We start from the raw sequence: 25626 nt of genomic DNA on the forward strand, positions 1-25626 counted from the left end.
TCAACTCAAATGATATCGTGTTTGAGAATACTGTCAGTTTAACCAAAGAAAATCGGGCATTCCCTCCCTGTATTCCCAGAGTGCTTTGCATATTTTAGTCATGAGCACAAAGTTTTGTTTTCCCACAAGAAATTCTGAGCTCCTCAAGTTAGGTACCAGGCCCTACATCTTTGTATCTCCTGTGCCTAGAACATAGTAGGTGTTCAACAAATGCTGGCTATCTTTAGTAATGAAGTTTGCAGATGAATTTGGAATATGAGTAAACACCGTAACCTTAAACACAGCATGCCATCCTTGTCGATAGTAACAGAAGTGGAGCCAACAAAGCATGAGAAGAACTTAATGCCACCGCACTCTATCCCAGTTAGTTGTTGAAACTAGTACCACAACCAGTTCTAAGACCCACATAACAACAGGGACCAGAGGAAGCAATGTGGATGGTGAGAGGTCTAGAAATAGTTCCATGGTGACATCTCACTCGAATATCTTCTAAGGGAATATGTCACCATCTTCCCTTATTTGCTAGTCTGCCTGTTAACTCAGAATTGCAGAATTTGGATAGCGGGCAAATGTTAAAAGTCCACTGAGGCTGGACTTCAGGGTTTCAGCTTAAATTGAGACCACTGCAGCAAAGAAAGGGGTTGCCTCACAGCTGAGAGTGCACCATCCCTAAACTTGGTCCCAGCAGGCCCTCCCTGCCAACCTGAGAAGTGCGCTGGAGAGGGGATGCCTGCACCCAGAGGAGGTGTGCCTGGGTGGCCCATGCACTCCCTTGCAACTCCAAGAGGCAATGATTTAGTCACATCATGACTCTACACCTGGGGAGACTTAACTACACCCACTTTGACTTAGAACGAGTGTCCTCAGATTCCTTCCAGCAAGATGGAAGTTTGTCGTCAGTATTTTCTGGGTTATGTCTATCCAGGAGCCTCATCTGACTTTGTGCACACCCAGGGTCCCTGTCACATTAAGACAAATGTATGGAACCAAAACATCTCCAGGTCATGTCCCCACAAGATTCTCACAGCAAATCAGACTTAGACCATTGGCCTAAGTCTCTCTGGAGGCTTAAAGTCAGACTAGGATGAAAATCTTGGGGCTTAAATCCTGGTTACTGTCTCCAAAAATAGGTCCTGGGTTGAAAGTCCTCAAGGAAGGGGGGCTCCTCCAGTGCCCTTCACAGTGTTGACACTGAGGCAAGGACTTTCTTACACAATTTCCTGATTGAAACTTCCACCAGCAGACTGTCTGAATCAGTGCTCCTCAAATATTAATGTGCATGTGAATCATCGTGAAAATGCAGATTCTGATGCAGCAGGTCCAGGGTGGGGCCCAAGATTCTGCATTCTTTATTAGCGGAGATGCCAAAGCTGTGCCAAGGACCTCACTTGGGGGAGCTGGGGACCACAGGCAAGTTTGTCGGGAATGTCATGCCTGAGTGATGCTGTGTGATGGGGTGATTACTGTGGAGGCCAGAGGCCATCTATGCCTTTCCAATCAGACCAGAGATCTCACTGCTAAGACAACGCAATGAAAAAGAGGCAATAGATGGCTGCCGACTGTTGATTATGTTTAATTTTTTAAGGGAATTTGCAGAAATGAGAGAGTATCAGCAAGAAGGAGTCTCTCAGGAGGAACATCTGAGTGGATTTGTGTGCTGATTATTTTAGGAGGAGAAGCTGGAGGAAAGTGTTTGCATATCAGAAGGAGATAATTGCTTCCCATTTAGTTCTTCAGTTTCTCACAAAGTTTGCTCGGAGACTAAGTAATTAGTCCCTTGAGAGGTGGAGGAGAAAAAGTTCTCAGGTTGAAAAGCTGTTTTCCCTGCTGGCCTTAAGGCAGAATCAAAAGTATCTCCCCCCTTTTGCAGAGGCCCACAAATGAGAATGTGTCCAGTGGCAGTCTAAAAAATAAAAAGGCTTAATTGGAGGTCAAACTCCCTGGACATAACCAGAGACGCATGCCTCTGGGTGGCGCACCCCGGATGTTCCCTCTCCCCCACCCCTTACTTCACAGCTGTGGCTCTATGGGGTGGCCCCTACACTGGCCTATCCACACTGCACATAAGGACCAAGACCTCTCCTCTAGATGTCCTGTGGGCAGAGCTAGTTTCAGAAGTAGGAAGAAGTTTGCATTTACTCTTTGTCCTGTTCTACAAATCCCAGCCCAGTCCAGATCCAAGCTGGTACAAGAAATCAGACACTAGAGCTACTCCCACTCCCACAGTCTCCCCCTAACTTCCTAAACCATTCCCAGATTGCCAGGGAAAGCCTTGCCTCCACAACTCCAGTCCCACTCCATTTCCTCCTTTCTCAGCTGGCTTCCACCATCTTTGCTTTACCACCAGGGCCCCTGGTAACCTCCTGTCCAGGCTGCTTCCAGGAAAGCCAACCTCAGGAGGCCCTTCCTCTGGGAGATGGATCTAAGTTCTATAGGAGAAGAGAGGTACTAGCGCTTGTAGAGGGGAAGGTAGCCAGTCTGGGAACAATGATCTAGCTTTCCCTTCTTTCTTGAGAGCACTGGAAGGATAAAGTTAGGCCTGGGGCTCTCATGACCTATCTGTGTAAGGGGCTGAGAAAGTGGCCCCCAGAGAGTCATTTCTGTTTAAAAGCAAGAGATTTGGAGGGGCTGGACAGGAGCAGTGGGCAGCCTGGGTGTAAGTAGTGCTACTACTTTAGGAGCAATCCCAGAGAAGCGGTCCCAGTGGGAGGCACAAAGTTTCTTCTATTTGGGTGATGCCAACCCTCTCTGCTCTTCTCAGAGAAACTCCCACTTTCAGAACCCTATCTTAGATTCTGAAGTCAGTTCATGAGAAAGAAAAACACCCCCCAAAAAAGTTGCAGACAAATAAATGAAAAAGGAATGTAAACAAAACCATACAGCCAGACTGGGAAGGAGAGATTTTAATAACACATTTTTATAATAAGAGCTACATTTACAGAGTTTTTACTATGTACCAAATCCTGGACTGCGAATTTTATTTGGATAATATCTTTGCTGATATTATCATACTGTTTTCACTCCAAGGCTCCCTCAAAATCACCTATTCCTTGTCTATCTCAGGCTTACAGATACTTGCCTTTGAAACATTCAGATGGTGTGAGCTCGTTAGCTCTCTGTAGTGAGTAAGCAGACTTCTGTGGGGGTGAGGGAGCAGGAGAGACTGGGAAGAAGGAGACTGAGGAGCTCCAGTGTGGGCAGTGGAGGGTCCTTACTCCTGTAACTTAATACGTGCTCTTGGGCCTTCTCATCTGTGGACTGCTGCATCTCTGAAGAGGAGCCTTTTGGTCATATCTTCAATGACCTCCTTGACCTTCTCATTCCAAAGGGTGAAGATGAAGAGATTGAGGAAAGGGGTCACTACTGTAGTCATCAGAGCCACCACCTTGTTGAGGTGTGTGGAGTGGCCCTTGCCTGGCCTCAAATAGATGAAGATGGCACTGCCATAGCCCAGAACCACCACAGTGAGGTGGGAGGCACAAGTGGAGAAGGCCTTCTGGCGCCCAGAGAAGGAGGGGATGTGCAGCACTGCAGCCACAATGAGGACATAGGACACTATGATCAGCAGCATGGTGGCCAGCACAAACAGTAAGGACAGGAAGAAGTCCATGCATTCAATGTGGCGGGTATCAGAGCAGGAAAGCTTGAGAAGTGGGGCAGAGTCACAAAAGTAGTGGCTGATGATGTTAGGGTTGCAGAACCATAGCCGTGTTTTCTGCAGGGTGGGGGAGACGATGGAGAGGAAGCCAACCACCCAGCAGACCACCACCAGCTTCACACACACTGGACCATTCATGATGGTTGGGTAGTGCAAAGGGCGGCAGATGGCCACGTAGCGATCGAAGGCCATGTCTGTGAGAATCAGGAAGTGGGTGGAACCCAAAGAGAAGTAAAGGAAAGACTGGGTGAGGCACTCGGCCGGGAAAATGGTCTTATGAGTGCATAGCAGGTCTGCCAGCATCCTAGGAACCACGGTGGAAGTGACCAGCATTTCCATGAAGGAGAAGTTGCAGAGGAAGAAGTACATGGGTGAGTGGAGGTGGGAATCAAGGCATGTGAGGGTGATAATGGCCAGGTTCCCCAGCACTGTCAGCACATATATCAATAGGATGAATGCAAACAGGAGGATCTGGAACTCATGGAGATGTGAAAATCCCAGCAGCACAAATTCCCTGACGACACTGAAGTTACTCATTGCACTTGATGCCAGTTCTCTGTACTACCTGTGAGAAGCCAGGAAATCTTAGTGGGAAGTTTCCATCAACCCCTGTCTTGACTATACTCCGTGATGGCTGGCCTGGCTCCCCAGGCATACTAACCTGTATGCACGGTAAATCCCAGAATCTAGGAGTTGGACACCTCCACATTATCAACACTCCTAAACTCTTCCTCTATTGTATTCCATTGCTCATCATTCCATTCAATGTATTTGTTAAGCTCCAACTCTGTATAAGAGATTTGGTGGGTCTGAAAAATACTTCCTAACTCCCATATTTAATGATCATTCCATCATAATACTTGCTATTAGCTGAGTTCTTTCCATGTACCCAGAATTGTGTTAGGTACCTCATACATTACTTCTCTTCATCTTTTGTGCTCAAAATCATCTTCCTTGTGGTCTCTGTAACATTTTAGGCTACAAATAACCCATTTTTGAAATTGTTTCCACCCTTGACTACAAGGACCTCCAAGTTCTCCAACAGTTCTGACTTTTCCTTGTCTGGCCCCTGGTCTTCCTAAATACGGATGTCACCACATTTCTCATTCTTCTTTTATCTCTTCTCTCCTTCAGAAATCTTGCTTCTTGAGCAATCTTGAAAATGTAAATGAATCTCAAATCTGCATTCTTGTTCTCAACCCATGTCTCTGATTGCCTGCTGACCACCACAATGTACTCACCATGTGTAAAAATATGCACATACTCCTCCCCTCCTCCAAAGCCAACATCATGTTCATGGTTCCCCAACCCCCCGGTAATCCAGGTTTGTCACCTGGAAGGGATCAATAGTTTTTTTGGGTTTTCCCTTCCTTCTTCTAAAACACTTGAACCACCATCTTTAGAAATATTTTTTAAACCACACACCTTTCTTTTTTCCATAGCCCCCAAGTTCAAGAATTTGTCTTCTCTTAATCATTGCAACAACATTCTTTTCTTTGGTGGGGAGGGGCAGAGGGACAGGGAGAGAGACCACATTAAGCAAGCTCCACACCCAACGCAGAGCCAGATACAGAGCTCAGTCTCAAAATCCTGAGATCACGACCTGAGCTGAAATCAAGAGTTGGATGCTTAACCACCTGAGCCACCCAGGCACCCCTGCAACAGCATTCTCAATGGCTTTCATATTCGTAGCTTTCTCTATATCCAACCTACACATACACTACAGTTATATTTATGTTTCTAAAGTGTTATTACACAAGCTGTTTTTTTTAATAATCTGAGGTAATGTAATTTCATTTATGCATTACTCTCAAAATCAATTAATCAAACTAGCTAGCCACCTACCTCCATATAGAAAAAGGCTACCAGGATGTATTTTCAATTATTAACAGTGGCTATCTTCAATGTGGATTATAGGCAGTTCAATGTATTTCTATATTAATATCAATCTTGTTTGTTTTCCAAATTCTTTTCCTTTAAATGTGTATTTCTTCAATGACCAGAAAAAAAAAAAACAACTTTTTTAAACACCAACATCTCTTCCTTCTCTTGTCTGCTAAGTCAAGAACATACTCCCCCTGGCCTTGCACAGCTTTACCCACCTACCCCTCCAGCCTTACGCTCACCTCTTTCTTGCCACACACTTCATGCTATCACCAGACTGGACCACTTGCTATTCTCCAAATGTTAATTCCACCCTGCTTTGACAAACTTTTCTTGATTGTTCTCTATGCTTGGAATACCCTGTCCTGCCTTCTTCACCTGACAAATTCTTGCCTACCCCCTTCAGGGACTATCTAAAATGTCCCTCCTTTATGAAGCTTCATCCCCCATTCAGATGTGAACTCATTCTTCCTGGAATTCCCAACTGGGGAAATTAGCATGTCTGCCTTGCATTTTAGTTATCCTTGTGCCAGTCTTATTCCAAACACTTGTTTCTTAGTGGCAGGGCTCTCTTTTCATCGTTATAGCCTCACAATACCTAGCAACATCTTACACAATGTAAGTACTTACTAAATTTTAATTAAACAAATAAATGAGTACATCTATTAAGTTTTCATTCCTAGTCCCGAGAAAAAAAGTTTGCCCAATGGAAACACATTTTCTTTAAATGATTATTTGTCTGTGTGCATTGTAGGCTTTAGCAAGGTAATGAGGCAATCATGACCTGACAATTTCTTATCAGAAAGATAAGACGAAACCAGGTGTGTTTCAGAATCCAATCCCAGAGGGTCTGGGCAGCACTCTCTAATCAAATACAGTACTATTTCTCCAGCAAAATACATGAATATTCACACCTAATGGAACAGATAGAGGCTATAAATAGCCCCACATTGGTAAGTTCAGATCAGGTTTAGCTGCCTAGTTAGTTCGACACAAAATTAGAAAAGAACTTTCAGTTGTCAAAGCATTTTTGATACAGCCTTGTGGATATGGAGTGGTGAATGGGGAGACCTCACTCACTGAGTGCTACCATACACTGGTTTCCGGGCCATGACAAGGCTGTGAGATGGTGACCATCTCCACATCACAGGTGATAAAAACTGAGGCTCGGGATATTTAAAGATCTCAATCCCAAGTCATACCCTTCATAAATGTACATCTGGGATTTGAACCCAGAATTTTCTAACTCCAATACCTATTTGTTTAGAGTAACCACAATGCCAAATATATGGAATCTTCAAAATTCTCACAGTGCTGTATCAATTTCTAGACAGAGGATCCAAAGCCTATTGCTTAGGTATGCAAATGTGAGAAAGTATTTAATAAATGGTAAATTAAGAAATGTGTTAAAGAGTAAATTTCCATGATCAGTTGTTGACTACCAGCGATGAGTAAGAGGCAGGGAGGATGTCCCTTTCCTTGCAGAAAAGATCTAACCTGGGTCTCTAATACCACAGGATGAGTTAGAGGTTCAGCCCTCAGTCCTCCATGTCTTCTGGGGGGTTAATAGGGGAGGGCAGGCCTCAGGAGGCTGTTACTCCTCCACTACCATTTCCCTGAATGTGATCTCTCCCTATACAGCCCCATATTGATGTGTATCACAGCCTGTGGATGTCATAAATGCCTGAGCAAAAATGAGAAATTCAACCCATGGCCCTATTCTGGTTTATTCACCATCACTGCCACTTGAAGAGCAGCATATTTCTTACCTTACAGACATCTGTGACATAGCATCCGGAAGTTCTACAGTCTAAAACACTTGAAGTCCTGGAATCAGAGGTGAAAGGGTTGATTCAGGGTGACTCTGGAGACAGAAATACTCCATTCAGTGCAGCAGGCTTTGCTCTACCCCTCGCTAGCTGAAGTCCTTTGCAAATGAGCTTCCAGCACAGCCCCCATTATTATACCCTCCCCCCAACCCATTTTGCCTTCCTCCCCCCAACCTCTCTCCAGCCTACTAGACATTTCACCTTAGAATTTTCTCTTCCTATTCAAGATCTTGCCTCCCCCCGCCCCTCAGCTTGGATGACTGGTGCCCTCCTATTTGTCCCTCATACACTACCATTCCCTTCATGTTGCTTCCAGACTCTGGGACACCACTCCCCCATTTCCAACTCAGCCATCTGGCCTACAGTTCAGGACAGACCCCCTGGAGTATGTTTTTGAACCTTATGTACTTACCGAATAATTTTACATTCCAAGTTTTTGTCAAAACTGATTGCCAAATACAAGCAACAATTAACATAGGTAAAGTTCAACACGAATGTACAACTAGATTTCCTCTGTATCAGGGTCTTCTGCGGAGGAGATTTTCCTCAGTGCAGCCTCTGCAGTACCCCCTGGAGCATCCTGCTTCCTCTCTCACTACAGAACACATCCTCTCTCAGGCCCAGGGGCCCTGCATCCCCTTGGTGCAGGAAAACTCAGCTTCTCCAATCAGGACACAATGCGGTGCCCCATCAAAACAGGCCAAGGGCAGCCTTAGCTATCACAAGGTAGACTGGCCAATGCTTTGGTTGGCCATTTAGCACATGCTTTGGACTGGGCTAACATTATCTGTACTTGATGGTCTGGACTCCCTGGTATGTTCTCAGTTTCCCTCACACATTCCTGGCAAAGATCCTCTCTGGTAAGAGATCCTGTTCATCTCTATCCAAATCCTTCATGTTGTATGTTCTGTTGTTCAGATCTCTGTTACAGTGCCAACTAGCAGAGAGCTCACCTGTCTCCGTATAATAGCCCTCCAGAGACTTGGAACCCATTTGAAAGCCTCCTCCTTGTTATGCATCTTATCAACATGCAACTTCAACCCTCTCAATTCTTCTGACTAAATTATCCCTATGCTTTTTGACTTTTGAAACAACTTTCCCACCCCGGAAATAACTCTCTTTTTAATAATTGGGAATGCAGAGGGGTTAGCAGTACCATCACCATGATTGTTTGTAGGAGTGTTTGGTCACCAGTGTCCTGGGACATGCCAACCTTCTCAAGTGAATGAAAGAGCAGGGGCCAGGAATGGGACAGAGGGGTGAGCAGGGAAAGTGAGTATCCCCTTATGGTCCACAGGCCACCTGCAAGGGCAGGTGACAGAGGGAGGACACAGAGTAAACTGCACATTGCGGCAAGCAGACCAGTGGGCAGCAAGAATTTAAGGCTCAAAAAGAAGACAGAGATGCATCAAGAAGGAACCTAGACAGAGCTTCTCTTGAACTCGGGTCTCTTAGGGAGGGGCAGGAGTAGAGTGGGACAGACCACTAGGTCTTTCCCAAGAGGGAGAACAGACTGGGACCAATGCAGGGAGAGGAGTCCTGTCATGAGATTCATTGCTGGATCCAAATCAGCAATAGCACAGTGAGCAAGAGGACACAGGCAATCATTCATCCATTCACTTATTCATTCAGGAAAATATGATTAACAGCACCAGATACCGTTGGTGGTCAAGGGATACAGTGGTGAACAAAACAGTCCCATGCATTACAGCCAAGTTGGAAAAAGTAAATAAGTTTAAAATGACAAACCATGACAAATGCTGTGAAGGCAATGAAAGGACTGTGAAAGAGACTGAGGGGAAGGTAGGGAACTTACTAGTGATAGGTCCCATCCTGCCACCCAGGTTCAGATGCAGGACCAGGAGGAGTGGGTGGCACCCAGTGGACAACAAGGCAAGTATAATGTGTTGAATAGAGCCAAGAGGTCACTCTAAAACTGCAGGCACAGTTTCCAAACCTGGGACCTCTGGGGCAGTCCACAGTAAACAAAGATAACACAACACCAGGATGGAGACACTCCACCCTACCTGGGCTCCTCCCTGTATCCCCTTCCTCCTGCTCTTTAGGTACTACTGGTGGACGACCTGAAACCAAAAGCCTCCAGTTCTCAGTACTGATGGTGTGCTGCAGCAGGATTGAATAGGAGCATGACAGTGGTTCCCAAAGAGCAGCTGTCTCCACTGCGGCCTTTGGGCACATCCCAGCACCATACTCAAGTTTGAGAAATGTGAGCTCCAGGGACAAGGCAGGCAACTGTGAGTCCACAGGGGCCTCCTGGGTGACCCTGACTGCTCTCTCTCACTCTCTCCACTCTCCTGTCAGCACAGAGCTCAGTGTATGTGCCCCAACAGCCCTGGGATTTGGGCTCTGGGGTGAGGAGAAGAGAGAGTGAGGGCAAGGAGCTGGGCACCAATTGCTTTAGACACAGACAGTGCAGGAACAGTAACAGTGAGCTAAGGGTTCTCCTTATCTCTGGTCACCCCAGAGGGAAAAACAGGGTCCAAAACAGAGAGAGGCTGACATAGTAAAAACATTTCTTTTAGAAAATAGGAATCACCAGGACCTGAGCATCAATAGGGGTGGGGTTCACTCTCCTGCCTAAGAATGTTCTCAGAGCATCTTCTCTCAGGGCTTCAGTCTGCCCACAGATAGCAGGGGACTCAAAATCTAAATGTACATTCCTGGGTTGGTTATGGGAGGAGAGGAACCCACTGAAGAAGGAATCATGGCCATGATTAACAGAGAACGATATTAACTGAAAACAAAATGAAAAATTGAGGACCTGTTTACAATTATGAAATGGTAATTATACATATGTACACACACATACTATTTGTAATTTTGTGTATTACATAGATTTATGAAGAAATGAAAAAATACGGCAAAGAAACAATAGAGTTATGATTCCATTGTTGTGAATACCAAAGCCAAAGGGATGGTGTATCTCTTTATCAGCAAGACCAGCTTCCCTGACTTCTCCACCAACCTACGGACATGCATCACCTCCAGTGCCTAAGGACTCAGGAAATTACATAGTCCTTTTCCTTTGTCCCTTGCTCTCTCTCATAGCAATAACGTCTTTATCACATGCTTCCTACAGGCATTATATTGTCTGATTTTTTTCAACAACTCTGAGTAGCTGTTACTGGGACGTTCATTTCCCTGCTCATGGTACAGAGGAAGCCTTTACCCTAGGACATACACCTAAAGTTAGTAGTGACTGGGTTTGAACCCCAAATTGCAGAGAATGGGTGATCTTTGATTTGTGTACTTTAGACTTTTGTAGCACATGACCTTGTGCATGTTCTATGCTGACATACCTAATTCCCCTTTCACACTGTCAAATTCATATATCTGCTCATCTATGATATTTTGAGTATCACATAGAGCATCCCCTGCCACCTAACAATTCAGTTTTGTCTGTGCTGTTATTTAAGTTTTTTTAATGAAAAATAACAAAAAGTGAAAAAGGAAAACTAAAAAGTAACGATGTCTGTGTTTTTCTTAAAAAGCATAAGTCTCATAAATGTAATCAAACAAAACAACGTTGGTTATCATTAGGCATAGGAAGAAGGGGGCATCTTTTAGCCTCAATCCATAGTTCACTGATCATAAGCTGGTTGATTTTATGTTCAAATATAAGAGAAAAGAACAAAGTTAAATAATATTTTTTAAATCCTGAGATTCATTATCTAAACCAGGATAGATCACTGAGAAATAGTTTGTGAGCAGAGAGTATTTTTTTTAGGTGAATTCATCAATAGAAATAGAAAGGGAAGAAGACATCACACTAAAGACGTGCTGAGATGAACACAGGAAAAACCAAAACCATGAGTTTTATTGGAGATACATACTGTGTGTGTGTATTTTCTTAAATCTGAAATCAAAGGACATATTAAGCAGAAAAAAAAGGTTCTCCAAAAACCATGGTAAAGGGTAACCAGATGCATTTTTTCATTTAACAAAGAGTTATCAAACCTCGGCCATGTACCAAGTACTATTTTAGGTACCCAACATAGAGCACTGAATGAGACAAAGCAGCTTTTGAAAAGAATAGCCCACCTATTCCTTACCTTCCCAAGTGTTAGAAATCAGAAGCATAACTAAGGAGAAGCAGAAGAGTACACTTTCCTGAGCCCATGCAAGAAAAGGGGAGTCTAATAACACTTTTAAGGAGGAAATCTATAGACATGATGGCTAGTAAGGCCATGATGGCAAGAGGACATATGGTACAGAGTGAAGGCAAGATCATGAGACATGCCCATGGGAAGGCTTCTCTATACTTGCTACCTCCCAACCAAAGACTATAGGCCACCCTCAACCCCACCCTGAGTACTGGGGATAACCACTGAGAAGTCATTTATGGATGTCCTACTCCATTTCATCACAAGAACAGAATAGGTTGTTTTTTTAAAGTGAACTCTACACCCAACATGGGGCTCAAACTCACAACCCTGAGATCAAGAGGCACATGCTCTATCCACTGAACCAGCCAGGTGCCCCCCGAGTAAGTTTTCAATCCTGGTATTTAACTTTCACTGTACTTAACATTTTCTCTTTCTCCAACTTTCCTTAAATTCTTCCCTGTGGATACAATTCTTCTGTTATTCCAGGATTCCTTGAACTTTCTTGGCAAAAGCAAAGAGAAACCTCATGTTTTTCCATTATCAAGTTTTACATATATCCAAAAGATACAGTATGGCTGCACCTAGATATCATATCCTACGCACATACAATAACATGGCTTTGAATAGTAGGTAATAATAAACTCGCTGATTTTTTCTCTAGGAATCCTACTTTAGAGTCCACTGTTGATAATCAGAATTCCCTGCCAGGCTTCCCATGCTCCTTGCCTTTTCTTCTTCATTCTCCATCCTCTATTCAAAACTCTTCTGCTTTCCATTTGGTTTCTCTTCTTTTGGTCCCCTCATCATCCTTTTTGCTCTTTAACTCTCCATCACCCGATATAGAATAGACTTTCCTATCCATGGGGTGCCTGGGTGGCTCAGTTGGTTAAGCTTCCAACTCTCAGTTTTGGCTCAGGTCATGACCTCAGGGTCATGAGATCAAGCCCCAGGTTGGACTCCACAGCACAGAGTCTGCTTAAGATTCTCTCTCTTCCTCTCCCTCTGCCCCTCCCCCTGCTCATGCTCTCTCTCTCTAAAATAAATAAATAAATCTTAAAAAAAAAAGAATAGATCTTCCCATCCAACAATCGGCCTTACAGAGTATGTTCCCCATGTATCTGTAAGGCAAATATCCCAAGCTTGGTGAACTTCTATTTGCATAATGAATTTGCATAAGAATTTTGGGGGAAAAAATACAGTACATCCATCTCAAAGATTGATCCCAGGACAGAGTCCCATGAACATATGTCTAAGCTCTAAAAGAAAGGATATGAAGGTGGAATTTGAAGGAGATATGACAGTCATATTTCTGTGAGGTATCTGTCACTCTCTTTTTCTAGGTTTCTCATCCTTTTCCCCAGCCTCTGGGAAAATTTTTTTCTGATGGAGCTGCAAATATCTGGTTAAGTTCATGTTAAATATGGTGACGGGCATAACCAACATCACTTTAATGTTCAAATGATGAAGTGTAACAAAAATGGGGAGGGGTTTCAAACCTCCAAATCATTTGTAAGCAGTTTTGTAACATATTTTACTTGTATCTAGAAGTTGTGAGTGAGCCATCTGAAACTAAAGAAATGGCAGTAGAGAGACTGAGGTGACGTGGAGAAATTGGGGGCATGGGGACTGTTCTACAGAACTGGATTTAGAAAGTCATCACAAAGAACACTGGAAGAGCTGAGTGAAGTAGAGGTGCTGTGCTAATCATCCTGTAAGAAAAACACCAGACAGGATGGGAGAAGAAATGGAGAAAAACCACCAGAGAGATTCTGGTGTGTGGTGACTAAGGTAGGGTGCTTGGCAAACAGAACATAAATAACTGCTCAGAGTGCCCAGAATTTGATGAGACATTCAAAAGTCTGAGGAAAAATCTGAGGACAGAGCCTATGGATGAATTTGCATCTCTGGCAGGAAACACATATTTTTCTCATAGATTTGGGAGTAGGAGACAGCTAGGAAAAGAGAGTGAAAGCAATAGAGAGAAATTACATGAGTAGGTAAAGGAGCTCTTCCTGAGTGTGAGGATGAGATGTCCTAACTAGAAAAAATAATGACCCAAATGCTGCTAAAGGGAGAATGAATGCAGGGAGTCCACCAGTGACTGTCTACCTCTGCAAGCTTGTACTTAGTAAAGAGAGGCACCTGTAATTTATCTCAACTGTATGTAAACTCTGCCTACATTTTCCTTATGCTGTTTTGCCTGTGAGCAGATTCTGAGCTTGTTGTACTTCCTGGGGGTTAGTAGATATTTGGATAAATTGTAGATAAGAGAAACAGAGAATTGCAGGACCTTGTTTTAGGAGAAGAAAATCACCCTTCTGATGTCTTCCCCCTTTCTATTGTATAGGCCCCTTTCTATTGTATAGGCAATAGAAAATGTCCCAAAGCCAACGGGGCGAAAAATCTGCCTGGAAGAGAATCTTGTATTTGGGGTTGCTTGAGGATGGTTTGGTCAAACTCTGGCCTCCTTGGAGGGGAATACTTGGTAGGTGGGTGAATGTCATTGTAATGTTACCTCAGGAATTTCAGAGAGCTGGGGATTGGTGGAGATGGGCCCATGAATGGGTACAGTTTTTATGCTCTGATTCTCATGGTGCTAATTACTACATTCTTGAGAACTGGAAGCAATGATCTTCTCTGAGATGGAACACACCTTTCCATATTCCCTCCTTCTGAAATAATATTCCTCCCCCGATGACCACTCTTCCATCTGTGCATCTGGGTACACATACATACACACACACAATCTCATCTTCTCCCTGGGACCCTGGATCTTTCACCTATAGTGGTTGGTTTGAGCCCAAGACTGAGACATCAGATATCCTTCCTCCACTATTGTCTAGGTAACCTCAAGTACACGGCAGCATCACCAGCTCAAAACTGATTTGGGTGCCTTATTAGCTCTCAATCTAATTCACAAACCTGACAGTGGCAGAAGCTCTGTTATATCTGCCCCCTGACCACCCCCTGATTCAACAACATCCCTCACCTGTGTTCCTATTTCATACACCAACAGAATCTCCCTTGTTATTCAAGCAAATCAGTTACCCTTTTTATCATGACAGCTTCTCTCTCTTGGGATCTGCTGCTTAGTCATTTGCTCCCCCAGGAATGTTGTACCCCGTCCTCCTGCACCTCACATCCTACTGCACATAAAACAACTCGCCAGTCTCTCTCCATTACCATAAAATCTTAACTGCTAATGTCATTTCATTTTGATCTTCCATTTAGCACTTAGGACTTAAATTCTACAAGAGTCAAACCCACTTTAATATCTTACAGAGACTGGGAGGAAAGAAGAAAATGCAATTAGCAGGAAATTATAAACTGATGAGAATTAATAAAGGAGCTGGTATGCTGTTGTTCTTAGATATCCAGAAAATTAAATTACCCTGTAATAAGAATAAACTGCTCATTAAGAATTTCCTCATCCCAAGCAATCCACGGAACCTCCTAAAGAGGCAAGCCTCCGCAGTTCCTCACTGAGCTCTCAGTTATTGGCCCTGGTACAGTTTCTAAAGGAGTGAAGAATCATTATCACCATATATTAGAGCCTTACAGTAAAATTGCTGTGGAGGAGTTCTGCTTTCTCAAAAGGGTGCTAAACACTTATCATAGCCAAATTATGTGTGTCTGACTGTACCTTCCTGGCAAATAATTGAACATTATGTAGGAAATACATTTAGAAATAAATGAAAAGTTCAGGAATTCAAGGCAATAGCAGCTTTGGTTCAGGAAATTTAGGTTCAAACAATAAAAGTACGAGTTATAGGATAAGAAGACTATGATTGTGAGCAAAATTCACAAATGTCTTATAAACAGAAGGGGCCTGTTGGTTCTGTCCCTCCCTAACACATCCACCCTCCTCGTGTAGGAGCTGAAATCAAAGATTATCTAATAGTTATCTTTCCAGTCACCCATTCTTTCCTTCCACAGAAGAGCTACATCTAAACCATCGCCTCCCAACTCCCTACCTTCTCTCCCACCCCTTATAGTCCTTAGGCATTTTTTGTCACACTCACATCTAGGTCTTTTGCCCCAAACTTCTGAGCTCTGATACACTCTTTTTTCTCTACTTCCCTTCTAATTGTCTAAAACCACCCAAGTCAAGACCAAGATGTCTAAAAGTGGTGGTAGTTAATATGTTAACAAGAAAAAAGAAAATTTCTTTTAGAAATCACTTGTGCCTTTTCTGATTACTGGAAGAAAGAAATAAGCATTACCTGTTATCCATCTGTCCAAAGAAAATGACAGTTACCATTTTGGAAAATCATAGGTTTTGATTCAAAATGGAAATGACAAAGAATCTGAGGATTCATCCCCTAGCCCTGTGGACATGTGCAGAAGGTCCCTGCAGAGAAATTTCCCAGGAAATTTCCCATCTTTGTCTTCATTCTCTGTTTCTTAATGTACTTTCACCAAAGCATCAACTTTCAACATAGAAAATCTTTTTCTAGATTTATTATTCTTCAGTTTTGTTTAATGACAAATGTTGTATTAAAAATAGAATATGCTTTCAGTTCAGTTTTAGGTTTACCCAGCAGCTAGACAGTCTTGGAAACTTCATCCCATTTTTCTCTGGGCATGTGTGGTCTAAATTTAAAAACAAATGAACACTTTTTAGCAAATGTTTTCCTTTTATACAATTTGTACTGCCTGTTTACTATTCCTCATTCTTTGATAATTTATTTCACATTTCTTTGCCATTTTACCTAGCCAGAGCAAAAACCGTTTAAGGTTTGACTAGGTAAGCAACTCAGAAGACGTTAGCATAAAGAAGTAGAATTGAAACTCTACCATAGTCCCTATAGTTCACAGACTAAATTCTTCATCAACTCCCTCATCTTTCTTGCTATTGTCTCTAGATAAAAGTATGCATCTGCGGGGGCCACACCCTCAAGCTTCAGTCTTCCTCATAAGCCCCTGCTGTCCTTCTGCTCCACAGGTCCTGTTTAGAATAATAAATTGGGAGTTAAGAAAAGGTAGAAGAGGACATGATCTGAATGGCCCAGCTAATTAGTAGCAGGACTAGAATGGTAAATTCTACAGACTTGAATCTATAGGTTGAATATCCACCTTTCTGAATACTTAATGACAACAAAGGAAGCAAATCATTGGAGTGGACTTTAGGTAGAAGTAAATGGAGTTGAGATCAAGAGAGGCCAAGGTGTTTAATGGATTCTCCACACAGACATAGAAGTTACCTGGAATGATGACATAAGCTACAGTGAAAAAGATCATTCTCAGCTAGATGCCAAAGTCTTCAATGAGTGAAGGGGATTGTTCAGGGGAGAAACTGGTTACAGGGAGGAGTAGTAGAGCCGGATACAATCAAAGATATTAGCTCTGAAGTAGCAAAGATGATTGAGGTCTAAGACTTAGTTCAGATTTTTCATCTTTTCCAAGAAGCCTGCCTTGACTCTTCCTCCACCAATTGTTATTAGATGATTCCTGGAACGTTTCTATGGCACTCTGTGCAAATTTCTATGGTATCATAAACCAAGTGGTATCTATTAGTTTACATCTCTTTTAGACTATAAGCTTCTCTGGTGCCTGGTGCATAGAGGGGCCAACTAAAAATTTTTTCAACTGAACTCTTCTATTAGATTTTATTGCCTCCATCCAGTGTGATTTATTTTAATTATTTTCTTATCACCCTAAACTATGCCAAATGTTCCAACAAGTCGGAATTAATAGAGATACTGGATTTAACATTATAGGCTCCTTATCACTGTATATATTAAAAAGAATGCATGAATGTTGAAGTCAGAGAGCTTTAAATGAGTTCAAATTCTGACTTTACAACTTATTCAAACTCTTTGAGCCTCCACTCCTGTAAAATTGAAGATAATAAACACCTCACAAAAGATGTTGTATAAATTAAAAGTAATATGCACTGTAATATGGATACAATTGCCTAACAAAGTGCATATTAGAATTCTCTCTCTCTCTCTCTCTCTCTCTCACACACACACACACACATCTTTCTCTCTCACATGCACATACACACACTCTTCTGTCTTGAATTTGGGCATGGTCATATGACTAGCTTTTTACATATGAATAGAAATAGTCATGAGTCAATTGCAATGGAAGCATTTAAGAGACTCCATGTTCTACTCTTCTACCACATTGACTAAGGAGGCAAGAAACTGAATGGAAATGCACGTGAAAGGCACCTAAACTGTTGGCCCACAGCCATGTAGAAGATAGCTGCCCTGGGCTTACAGAGGACTTTGCATAGATGAGAAACTTTTGGTATGTTTATCCACTCACATTTTTATGATGTTTGTTACTATAGTGTCACCTACCTTGTATATCTCATATATCTTCATACTTTGCATCCCCAGAAAGAAGATATATCCTTCCGGGCAGATAATTCTGTTACTGCTTCAGGATGAACACTAGAGGAGAAATATCAGAAGGGTCTTCTGTTGATGGATATGGTGTCAACTATACCTCTAAATATAATCTTATTTTTTCAAAGCCCTCCAGAGATGCTAGTGGAAATGGGGCAGTGTTATAGAATACTATTCTATTAATAAACTAGATTTAGTTTCCTTTTTCTATAAGGAAGAACAAGAACTGGTGCCAGCTCCCTAACCAAAAAACAAAACAAACAAAACAAAAAACAAAAACAAAAAAACCCCAACACAACCACAACCTGGAAAACACTGTAGAAGAACCAAATGGACATGTTAGAAATGTAGTATTTCAGAAATAAAAAATAAACCTACTTATCTCCAAATAAAATACTATTTCTTTCTGTTCATTATTTTTAATTAATATATTGCTTAAATAATTTAGTAATATTTATAGATATATTTATTTCACTAAAATTAATATTTTTATTTAATTAATTTTTATTTATTTAACAAATAGTTTTTTATAAATAAAAAATAATTAAAGAAACCAAAATAAAAATTTCCACAGATGAGCTTATTTGGCAGAATGGGAGAAACAGAGGAAAGAAGCAGTGAGCTGAAGATAGAACAATAAAGAAAATTGACAGAAAAAAATAAACAGATATGAGACATAGCTAAAGCAGTGTTGAGCGAAAAATTTACAGCATTAAAAATGAATACGTTAGGTAAGAGGAAAAGTCTTAAATCAATAACCTAAGCTCCCACCTGAAGAACCCAGAAAAGAAAAAGGTAAAATAAATTCAAAGGAAATAATAAACCAAGAGCAGAAATTGATAAAATTGAAAATAGAAAAGCAAAAGAAAAAAAACAAAAATCTGCTTTCTTTGAAAACATCAGTAAATTGGCAAATTTCTAACAGTGTGAATGAGAGAAAGAGAGACATGAATTACCAACATTAGGAATGAAAGAAGACATAGACCATACATACTATACTACACACTATAGACACTGAACATGTAAAAGGATAATAAGAAAATAGTAGGAACAACTCTACACACATAAATTTGACAACTTATACCCCCCCCAAAAAAAACACTTCCTCAAAAGACACAAAGTAGCACAACTCACCCAATATGAAATAGGTAATTTGAATACCCCATTACTATTAAGAAAGGTGAAGTCATTTTAAAACTCTCTAAAAAGAACTCTTCAGGCCCAAGTAGTTTAACTGGATAATTCTACCAAATATTTAGAGAAGAATTAATGTCAATTCTATATAACCTCTTTCAGAAAATAGATTGAAAAGGGATTTGTCTCAATGCATTCTATGAAGCTAATATTACCAGGGCTTACAGGGGACTTTGCATAGGCGAGAAAATATGAGTGGATAAACATGCCAAAACATACTACAACCAGATAAAGACAGTGCAAAACAGAAAAATGCAAACCAATGTCTTTGAATATACACACAGAAATCCTTAACAGAATGTTAACAAACAGAATTTAGCAATATGTAAAAAGAATTACCACCATCACCATGTGGGGATTATTCCAGCAATACCAAGCTCATTCAATATTCAAAAATCAATCAGTGTAATCCACCACATTAACAAGTGAAAGAAGAAAAATCACATGATCATACCAATCAGTGCAGAAAAAGATTTTGACTAATTCAACATTCATTTATAATAAAAATTCTCAGAAAAAGAGAAATAGAGGACAACTACCTCAACTTGATAGACAGTAGCTATAAAAAAAATCCTACAAGGGCACCCGGATGGCTCAGTCAGTTAAGCATCTGCCTTCAGCTCAGGTCATGATCTCAGGGTCCTGAGATCAAGCCCTGCATCAGGCTCCCTGTTCAGTGGGGAGCCCACTTCTTCCTCTTCATCTACTGCTCCCCCTGCTTGTGCTCTCTCTCTTGTGTGTCAAATAAATAAATGAAATCTTTTTTAAAAAATCCTACAGCTAACATTACATTTACTGGTGAAAGACTGAATGCTTTGCCCCTAAGATTGGGAACAAGGTAAGTATGTTTGATCTCATCACTTATTCAACATAGCACTAGAAATATTAAACCAATACAAAAAGGCAATAAAAGAAATATGTGTTAGGAAAGAGTCAATGAAAACTGTTCATGTATAAGAGGATATACAAATGGCAAAAGAAAAAGCACATGAAAAGATTATCAACAAAATTAGCTATTGGGAAAACAGAATCACAGTGAGATATAATCTATCATAGATTTACTTATCAGAATGCTTAAAGTTAAAATAGTAACAACACCAGGGTCACCTGGATGGCTCAGTCAGTTAAGCATCTGACTCCTTGATTGCAGCTCAGGTCATGATCTCAGGGTCATGAGATTGAGCCCTGTGCCAGGCTCCACACTCAGCTCAGAGTCTGCTGGGGATTTTCTCTCTCCCTCTCCCTCTGCCCCTCCCCCCTGCTTGCTCGTGGTCTCTCTCTCTCTCTCCCTCACTCCTCATAAATAAATAAATAAGTAAATAAGTAATCTTTAAAAAAATAGTAACACCACCAAATGCTAGTGAGGAGGTGGAGAAACTGCATCAGTTTGCTGGTGAGAAGGTAAAATGGTGTAGCCACTGGAAAGCAGTTTAACAGTTTCTTTAAAAACAAAACATGCAACTACTATGTGACTGAGCAGTTACATTCCTAGGTATTTATCCTAGAGAAATGAAGACTTATGTTCACACAAAAACGTGTACACAGATGTTTACAGTAACTGTACTTAAAATAGCTAAAAATCGGAAACCCAGATGATGTCCTTCAGTGTAAATTATTAAACAAATGGTGATACATCAATACTATGAAAAACTACTTAGCAATTGAAAAAGAAATGATCTACTAATACACATAACCTTCATGAATCTCTAGAGAATTATGCTGAATGAAAAAAAAGCTAATTCCCAAAGGCTATATGCTACATGATTCCACTTTTATAACATTTTTGAAATGATAAAATTACAGAAATGGAGAACACATTAGGGTTTTCTAGGGGTTTAAGGAAGGGGTGGAAGAGGATGGAAGGAGGTATGACTAAACAAAAGCAACATGAGGGATCCTTGTGGTGATAGAAATGTTCTGTATCTTAACTATCTAAATCAATATCCAGGTTGAACTTTAATGTGAATGTCAATTTGAACTTCCTATAATGCCCATGGAGTTCCAGATATAGTCATAAGAAACTCATAATTGACTGGGTAGATATGCAATATATAGTTCCATTTTGACTTCAGGTGTCATGTGTTTATACAACTGCTAATGGAAATGTTCTGTATCTTAACTATGAATGTCAATATCCTGGTTGTGATTTGTACTGTAATTTTTTAAGATGTTACCATTGGGGGAAACTGGGTTAAAGGTACATGGGATCCTTCTGGACTATTTCTTACAAATTCATGTAAATATACTATTATCTCAAAATAAAAATTTTAAAAGAAAAAATAAAAGCATCTGCACACAAAACATCATGATGTGTTTTCTAAGAACACATATAGAAAACACACTGAGCAGATAAGAGTGACTGCTTGCTGGTAGGGAAAGGTGAGAATGGGAGTGAGACAGGAAACCATCAAAATCTTAAAGGGGAACACAGGCAGTAACCTCTTTGACCTCAGCCATAACAAATTCTTGCTAGACACATCACCAGAGGCAAGAGAAACATAAGCAAAAATGCTTCCCACTTTGCTTTGCTTTTCAACGTTACTTTGGCTCTTCGGGGTCTTTTCTGGTTCCACACAAATTTTAGAATTGTTTGTTCTAGCTTTGTGAAAAATGCTGGTGTTATTTTGATAGGCATTGCATTTAATGTGTAGATTGCTTTGGGTAGTATAGACATTTTAACAATATTTGCTCTTCCAATCCATGAGCACGGAATGTCTTCCATTTCTTTGTGTCTTCTTCAGTTTCTTTCATGAGTGTTCTATAGTTTTTGGAGTACAAATTTTTACCTCCTTGGTTAGGAATATTCCTAGGTATCTTATGCTTTTTTGGTGCAATTGTAAATGGTATCGATTTCTCGATTTATATTCCTGCTGCTTCATTATTGGTGTATAGAAATGCAACAGATTTCTGTACATTGATTTTATATCCTGTGACTTTGCTGAATTCATGTATCAGTTCTAGCAATTTTTTGGTGGAGTCTTTCAGGTTTCTATGTAGAATATCATGTCATTTGTGAAGAGTGAAAGTTTGACTTCTTCCTTGCTGATTTGGATGCCTTTTATTTCTTTTTGTTATCTGATTGCTGAGGCTAGGACATCCAGTACTATGTTCAACAACAGTGGTGAGAGTGGACATCCCTGTCGTGTCCTGACCTTAGGGGAAAAGCTTTCAGTTTTTCCCTGTTGAGGATGATATTAGCTGTGGGTCTTTTGTATATGGCCTTATGACGTTGAGGTATGTTCCTTCTATCCCTACTTTCTTGAGGGTTTTATCAAGAAAGGATGCTGTATTTTGTTAAATGCTTTTTCTGCATCTATTGAGAGGATTATATCGTTCTTATCCTTTCTTTTATTAATGTGGTGTATCACATTTACTGCCTTGTGGATATTGAACCACCCTTGCAGCCCACGAATAAATCCCACTTTGTCATGGTGAATGGAACAGTTCATAAGAAAAGGTATTAACTCTTCTTTAAATATTTGGTAAAATTCTTCTGGGAGGCCATCTGGCCCTGGACTCTTGTTTTTTGGGAGGTTTTTGATTACTGATTCAATTTTTTTGCTGGTTATGGGTCTGTTCAAATTTTCTATTTCTTCCTGTTTCAGTTTTGGTAGTTTATATGTTTCTAGAATTTATCCACTTCTTATAATTGCTCATGATATGTTCTTATAATTGTATTTCTTTGATGTTGTTGTGATCTTTCCTCTTTCATTCATTATTTTATTTGGGTCCTTTCTCTTTTCTTTTTGGTAAGTCTGGCTAGGGTTTTATCAATTTTGTTAATTCTTTCAAAGAACCATCTCCTAGTTTCATTGATCTGTTCTACTGTTTTTTTTTTTTTCTTTCTATATCATTTATTTCTGCTCTAATCTTTATTGTTTCCTTTCTTCTCCTGGATTTAGGCTTTATTTGCTGTTTTTTTTTCCAGCTCCTTTATGTGTAAGGTTAGGTTGTGTATTTGAGACTTTTCTTGCTTCTTGAGGAAGGCCTATACTACTATATGCTTCTGTCTTAGGACTACCTTTGCTGCATCCCAAAGGTTTTGGACTGTCATGTTTTCATTTTCATTTGCTTCCATGTATTTTTTATTTCTTCTTTAATTTCCTGGTTAACCCATTCATTCTTTAGCAGGATGTTCTTTAACTTTCATGTGTTTGTGGTCTTTCCAAATTTTTTTTAAAGATTTTATTTATTTATTTGACAGAAAGAGAGACAGCAAGAGAGGGAACACAAGCAGGGGAAGTGGGAGAGGGAGAAGCAGGCTTCCTGTTGAGCAGGGAGCCCGATGTGGGGCTCAATCCCAAGACCCTGGGATCATGACCCAAGCCAAAGGCAGATGCTTAATGACTGAGCCACCCAGGCACCCCTTCAAATTTTTTTCTTATGGTTGACTTCAAGTTTCATAGCATTGTGGTCTGAAAATATGCATGGCATAATCTCAATCTTTTTGTACTGGTTGAGGCCTGACTTGTGACCCAGTATGTGATCTGTTCTGGAGAATGTTCCATGTGCACTCAAAAAGAATGTGTATCCTGCTGTTTTAGGATGAAGTGCTCTGAATATATCTGGGAAGTCCATCTGGTCCCATGTGTCATTCAAACCCATTGTTTCCTTCTTGATCTTCTGCATCGACGATCTGTCCATTGCTGTACATGGGGTGTTCAAGTACCCTACTGTTATTGTATTATTATCAATGAGTGTTTTTTAAGTTTGTTATTAATTGATTTATATATTGGGCTGCTCCCAAGTTGGGGGCATAAATACTTACAATTATTAGATCTTCTTGTGGGAGAGACCCCCTTTATTATGATATAGTGCCCTTCTTCATCTCTTATTATAGTCTTTCGTCTAAAATCTAGTTTGTCTAATGTAAGTATGGCTACCCTAGCTTCCTTTTGATGTCCATTAGCATGATACATGGTTCTCCATACCCTCACTTTCAATCTGGAGGTGTCTCTGAGTCTAAAATGAGTCTCTTGTAAGCAACACATCAATGGGTCTTGTTTTTCTTTTTTTTTAATCCATTCTGATACCCAGTCTTTTGATTGGAGCATTTAGTCCATTTACATTCAGAGTAATTATTGATAGATATGCATTTAGTTCTTTTGTATTACCTGTAAAGTCATTATTCCTGTAGATTGTCTCTGTTCCTTTCTAGTCTTTGTTGCTTTTGGTCACTCTTTCCTTCTCAAAGTGTCCCCTTTAGTATTTCTTGAAGAGCTGTCTTAGTGTTCATGAACTCCTTTAGCTTGTCTTAGAAACTTTTTATCTCTCCTTCTATTCTGAATAACAGCCTTGCTGGATAACATATTCTTTTGCTGCATATTTTTCCTATTTATCACGTTGCATATATCATGCCAATTTCTTCCAACCTGCCAAGTTTCTGTGGACAAATCTGCTGTTAATCTTATGTGTTTACCCTTGTAGGTTAAGAATCTTTTGTCCCTGGCTGTTTTCAGAATTTTCTCTTCACGTTTGCATTTTTCAAGTTTCACTATGATATGCCTTGGTGTTGACCTGTTTTTGTTCATTTTGAGGGGACTTCTCTGTGTCTCTTGGACTTGAATGCCTATTTCCTTCCCCAGATTAGGGAAGTTCTCAGCTATAATTTGTTCAAATAAATCTTCTGATCCTTCTTCCTGCTCTTCTTTTTCTGGGACTCCTATGATATGGATATTAGTTCATTTTATGGAATCACTAAGTTCCCTAAATCTATATTATGATCTAATAGTTTTCTTTCCCTCTTCTTTTCAGCTTCATTATTTTCCATAATTTTATCCTCTATATAACTCCTCTGCTTCTTCCATCCTCATTGTGATTACATCCAGTCAGTTTTGCATCTCAGGTATAGCATTTTTTATTTCGGCCTGACTAGTTTTTAGGTCTTTTATCTCTACAGCAAGGGTTTCCCTGGTGTCTTCTATGCTTTTTTTCAAGTCCAGCTAGTATTCTTATGACTGTTGTTCTAAATTCTTGTTCAGATATATTGCTTATATCTGTTTTGAGTATATCCCTGACTGTGGTTTCTTCTCGATCTTTCTTCTGGGGAGAATTCCTCCATCATTTTCTCTAGGTTTCTGTCTTTTGCGTGTTATGAAAGCTTGCTATGTTTTATTTTTCCTGCTCCTGAGAGTAATGCTACATTAAGAAAGGGTCATATATTGCCCAGGGCCTGGCACTTCAGGAAATGTTTCTGGTGTATACTGTGTGTACTCAGCTGTTGTGTTTTGGCTGCTCTTTCCCACAGGTCGGTCCTCTGCAGAGTTCCTCCTTGCTTGCAGTGGGGAATGTTTGGACCTTTAACTAGGTGTGCTTTGATTTGTTTGTTAAAATAAGCTGGGGGGGGGGGAGGAGTCTGATCGATAAAGGGGAAAAGGAAATGAAAAAAAACAAACAAGCAAAAAACTATAAGCCCTGAGCACCTGAGTGGCTCAGTTGGTTAAGTGTCTGCCTAGAGTCCTGGGATCAAGTCCCACATCGGGCTCCCTACTCAGTGGAGAGTCTGCTTCTCCCTCTACCCTTCCCCCTGCTTGTGATCTCTCTCTCTCTCTCTCATTCTCTCTCTCTCAAATAAG

At 40.7% G+C, this 25626-nt stretch overlaps 2 protein-coding genes across 2 annotated transcripts in view; both read right to left on the reverse strand.

The window, feature by feature from the left end:
• The window catches only part of LOC144379613 (uncharacterized), a 222251-nt gene that overhangs the window by 69613 nt on the left and 127012 nt on the right, over positions 1 to 25626 (reverse strand). The window contains exon 4 of the mRNA XM_078059672.1: positions 7312 to 7369. Within this exon, the coding sequence (XP_077915798.1) occupies positions 7312 to 7369 (58 nt within the window). The remainder of the gene's footprint in view (positions 1 to 7311; positions 7370 to 25626) is intronic.
• Positions 3248 to 4195, reverse strand: LOC118537982 (olfactory receptor 6V1-like). Its single transcript, XM_078059860.1, has one exon. It carries the CDS (start codon positions 4193 to 4195, stop codon positions 3248 to 3250), a length of 948 nt encoding a protein of 315 aa, XP_077915986.1.

This window comes from Halichoerus grypus, chromosome 12 (genome assembly GCF_964656455.1).
Source record: "Halichoerus grypus chromosome 12, mHalGry1.hap1.1, whole genome shotgun sequence".
Classification (NCBI taxonomy): domain Eukaryota; kingdom Metazoa; phylum Chordata; class Mammalia; order Carnivora; family Phocidae; genus Halichoerus; species Halichoerus grypus.

What these genes read in the sequence shown, in the direction of transcription:
- LOC118537982 (XM_078059860.1), bottom strand. Translation starts at nt 4,195, where the DNA reads ATGAGTAACTTCAGTGTCGTCAGGGAATTTGTGCTGCTGGGATTTTCA.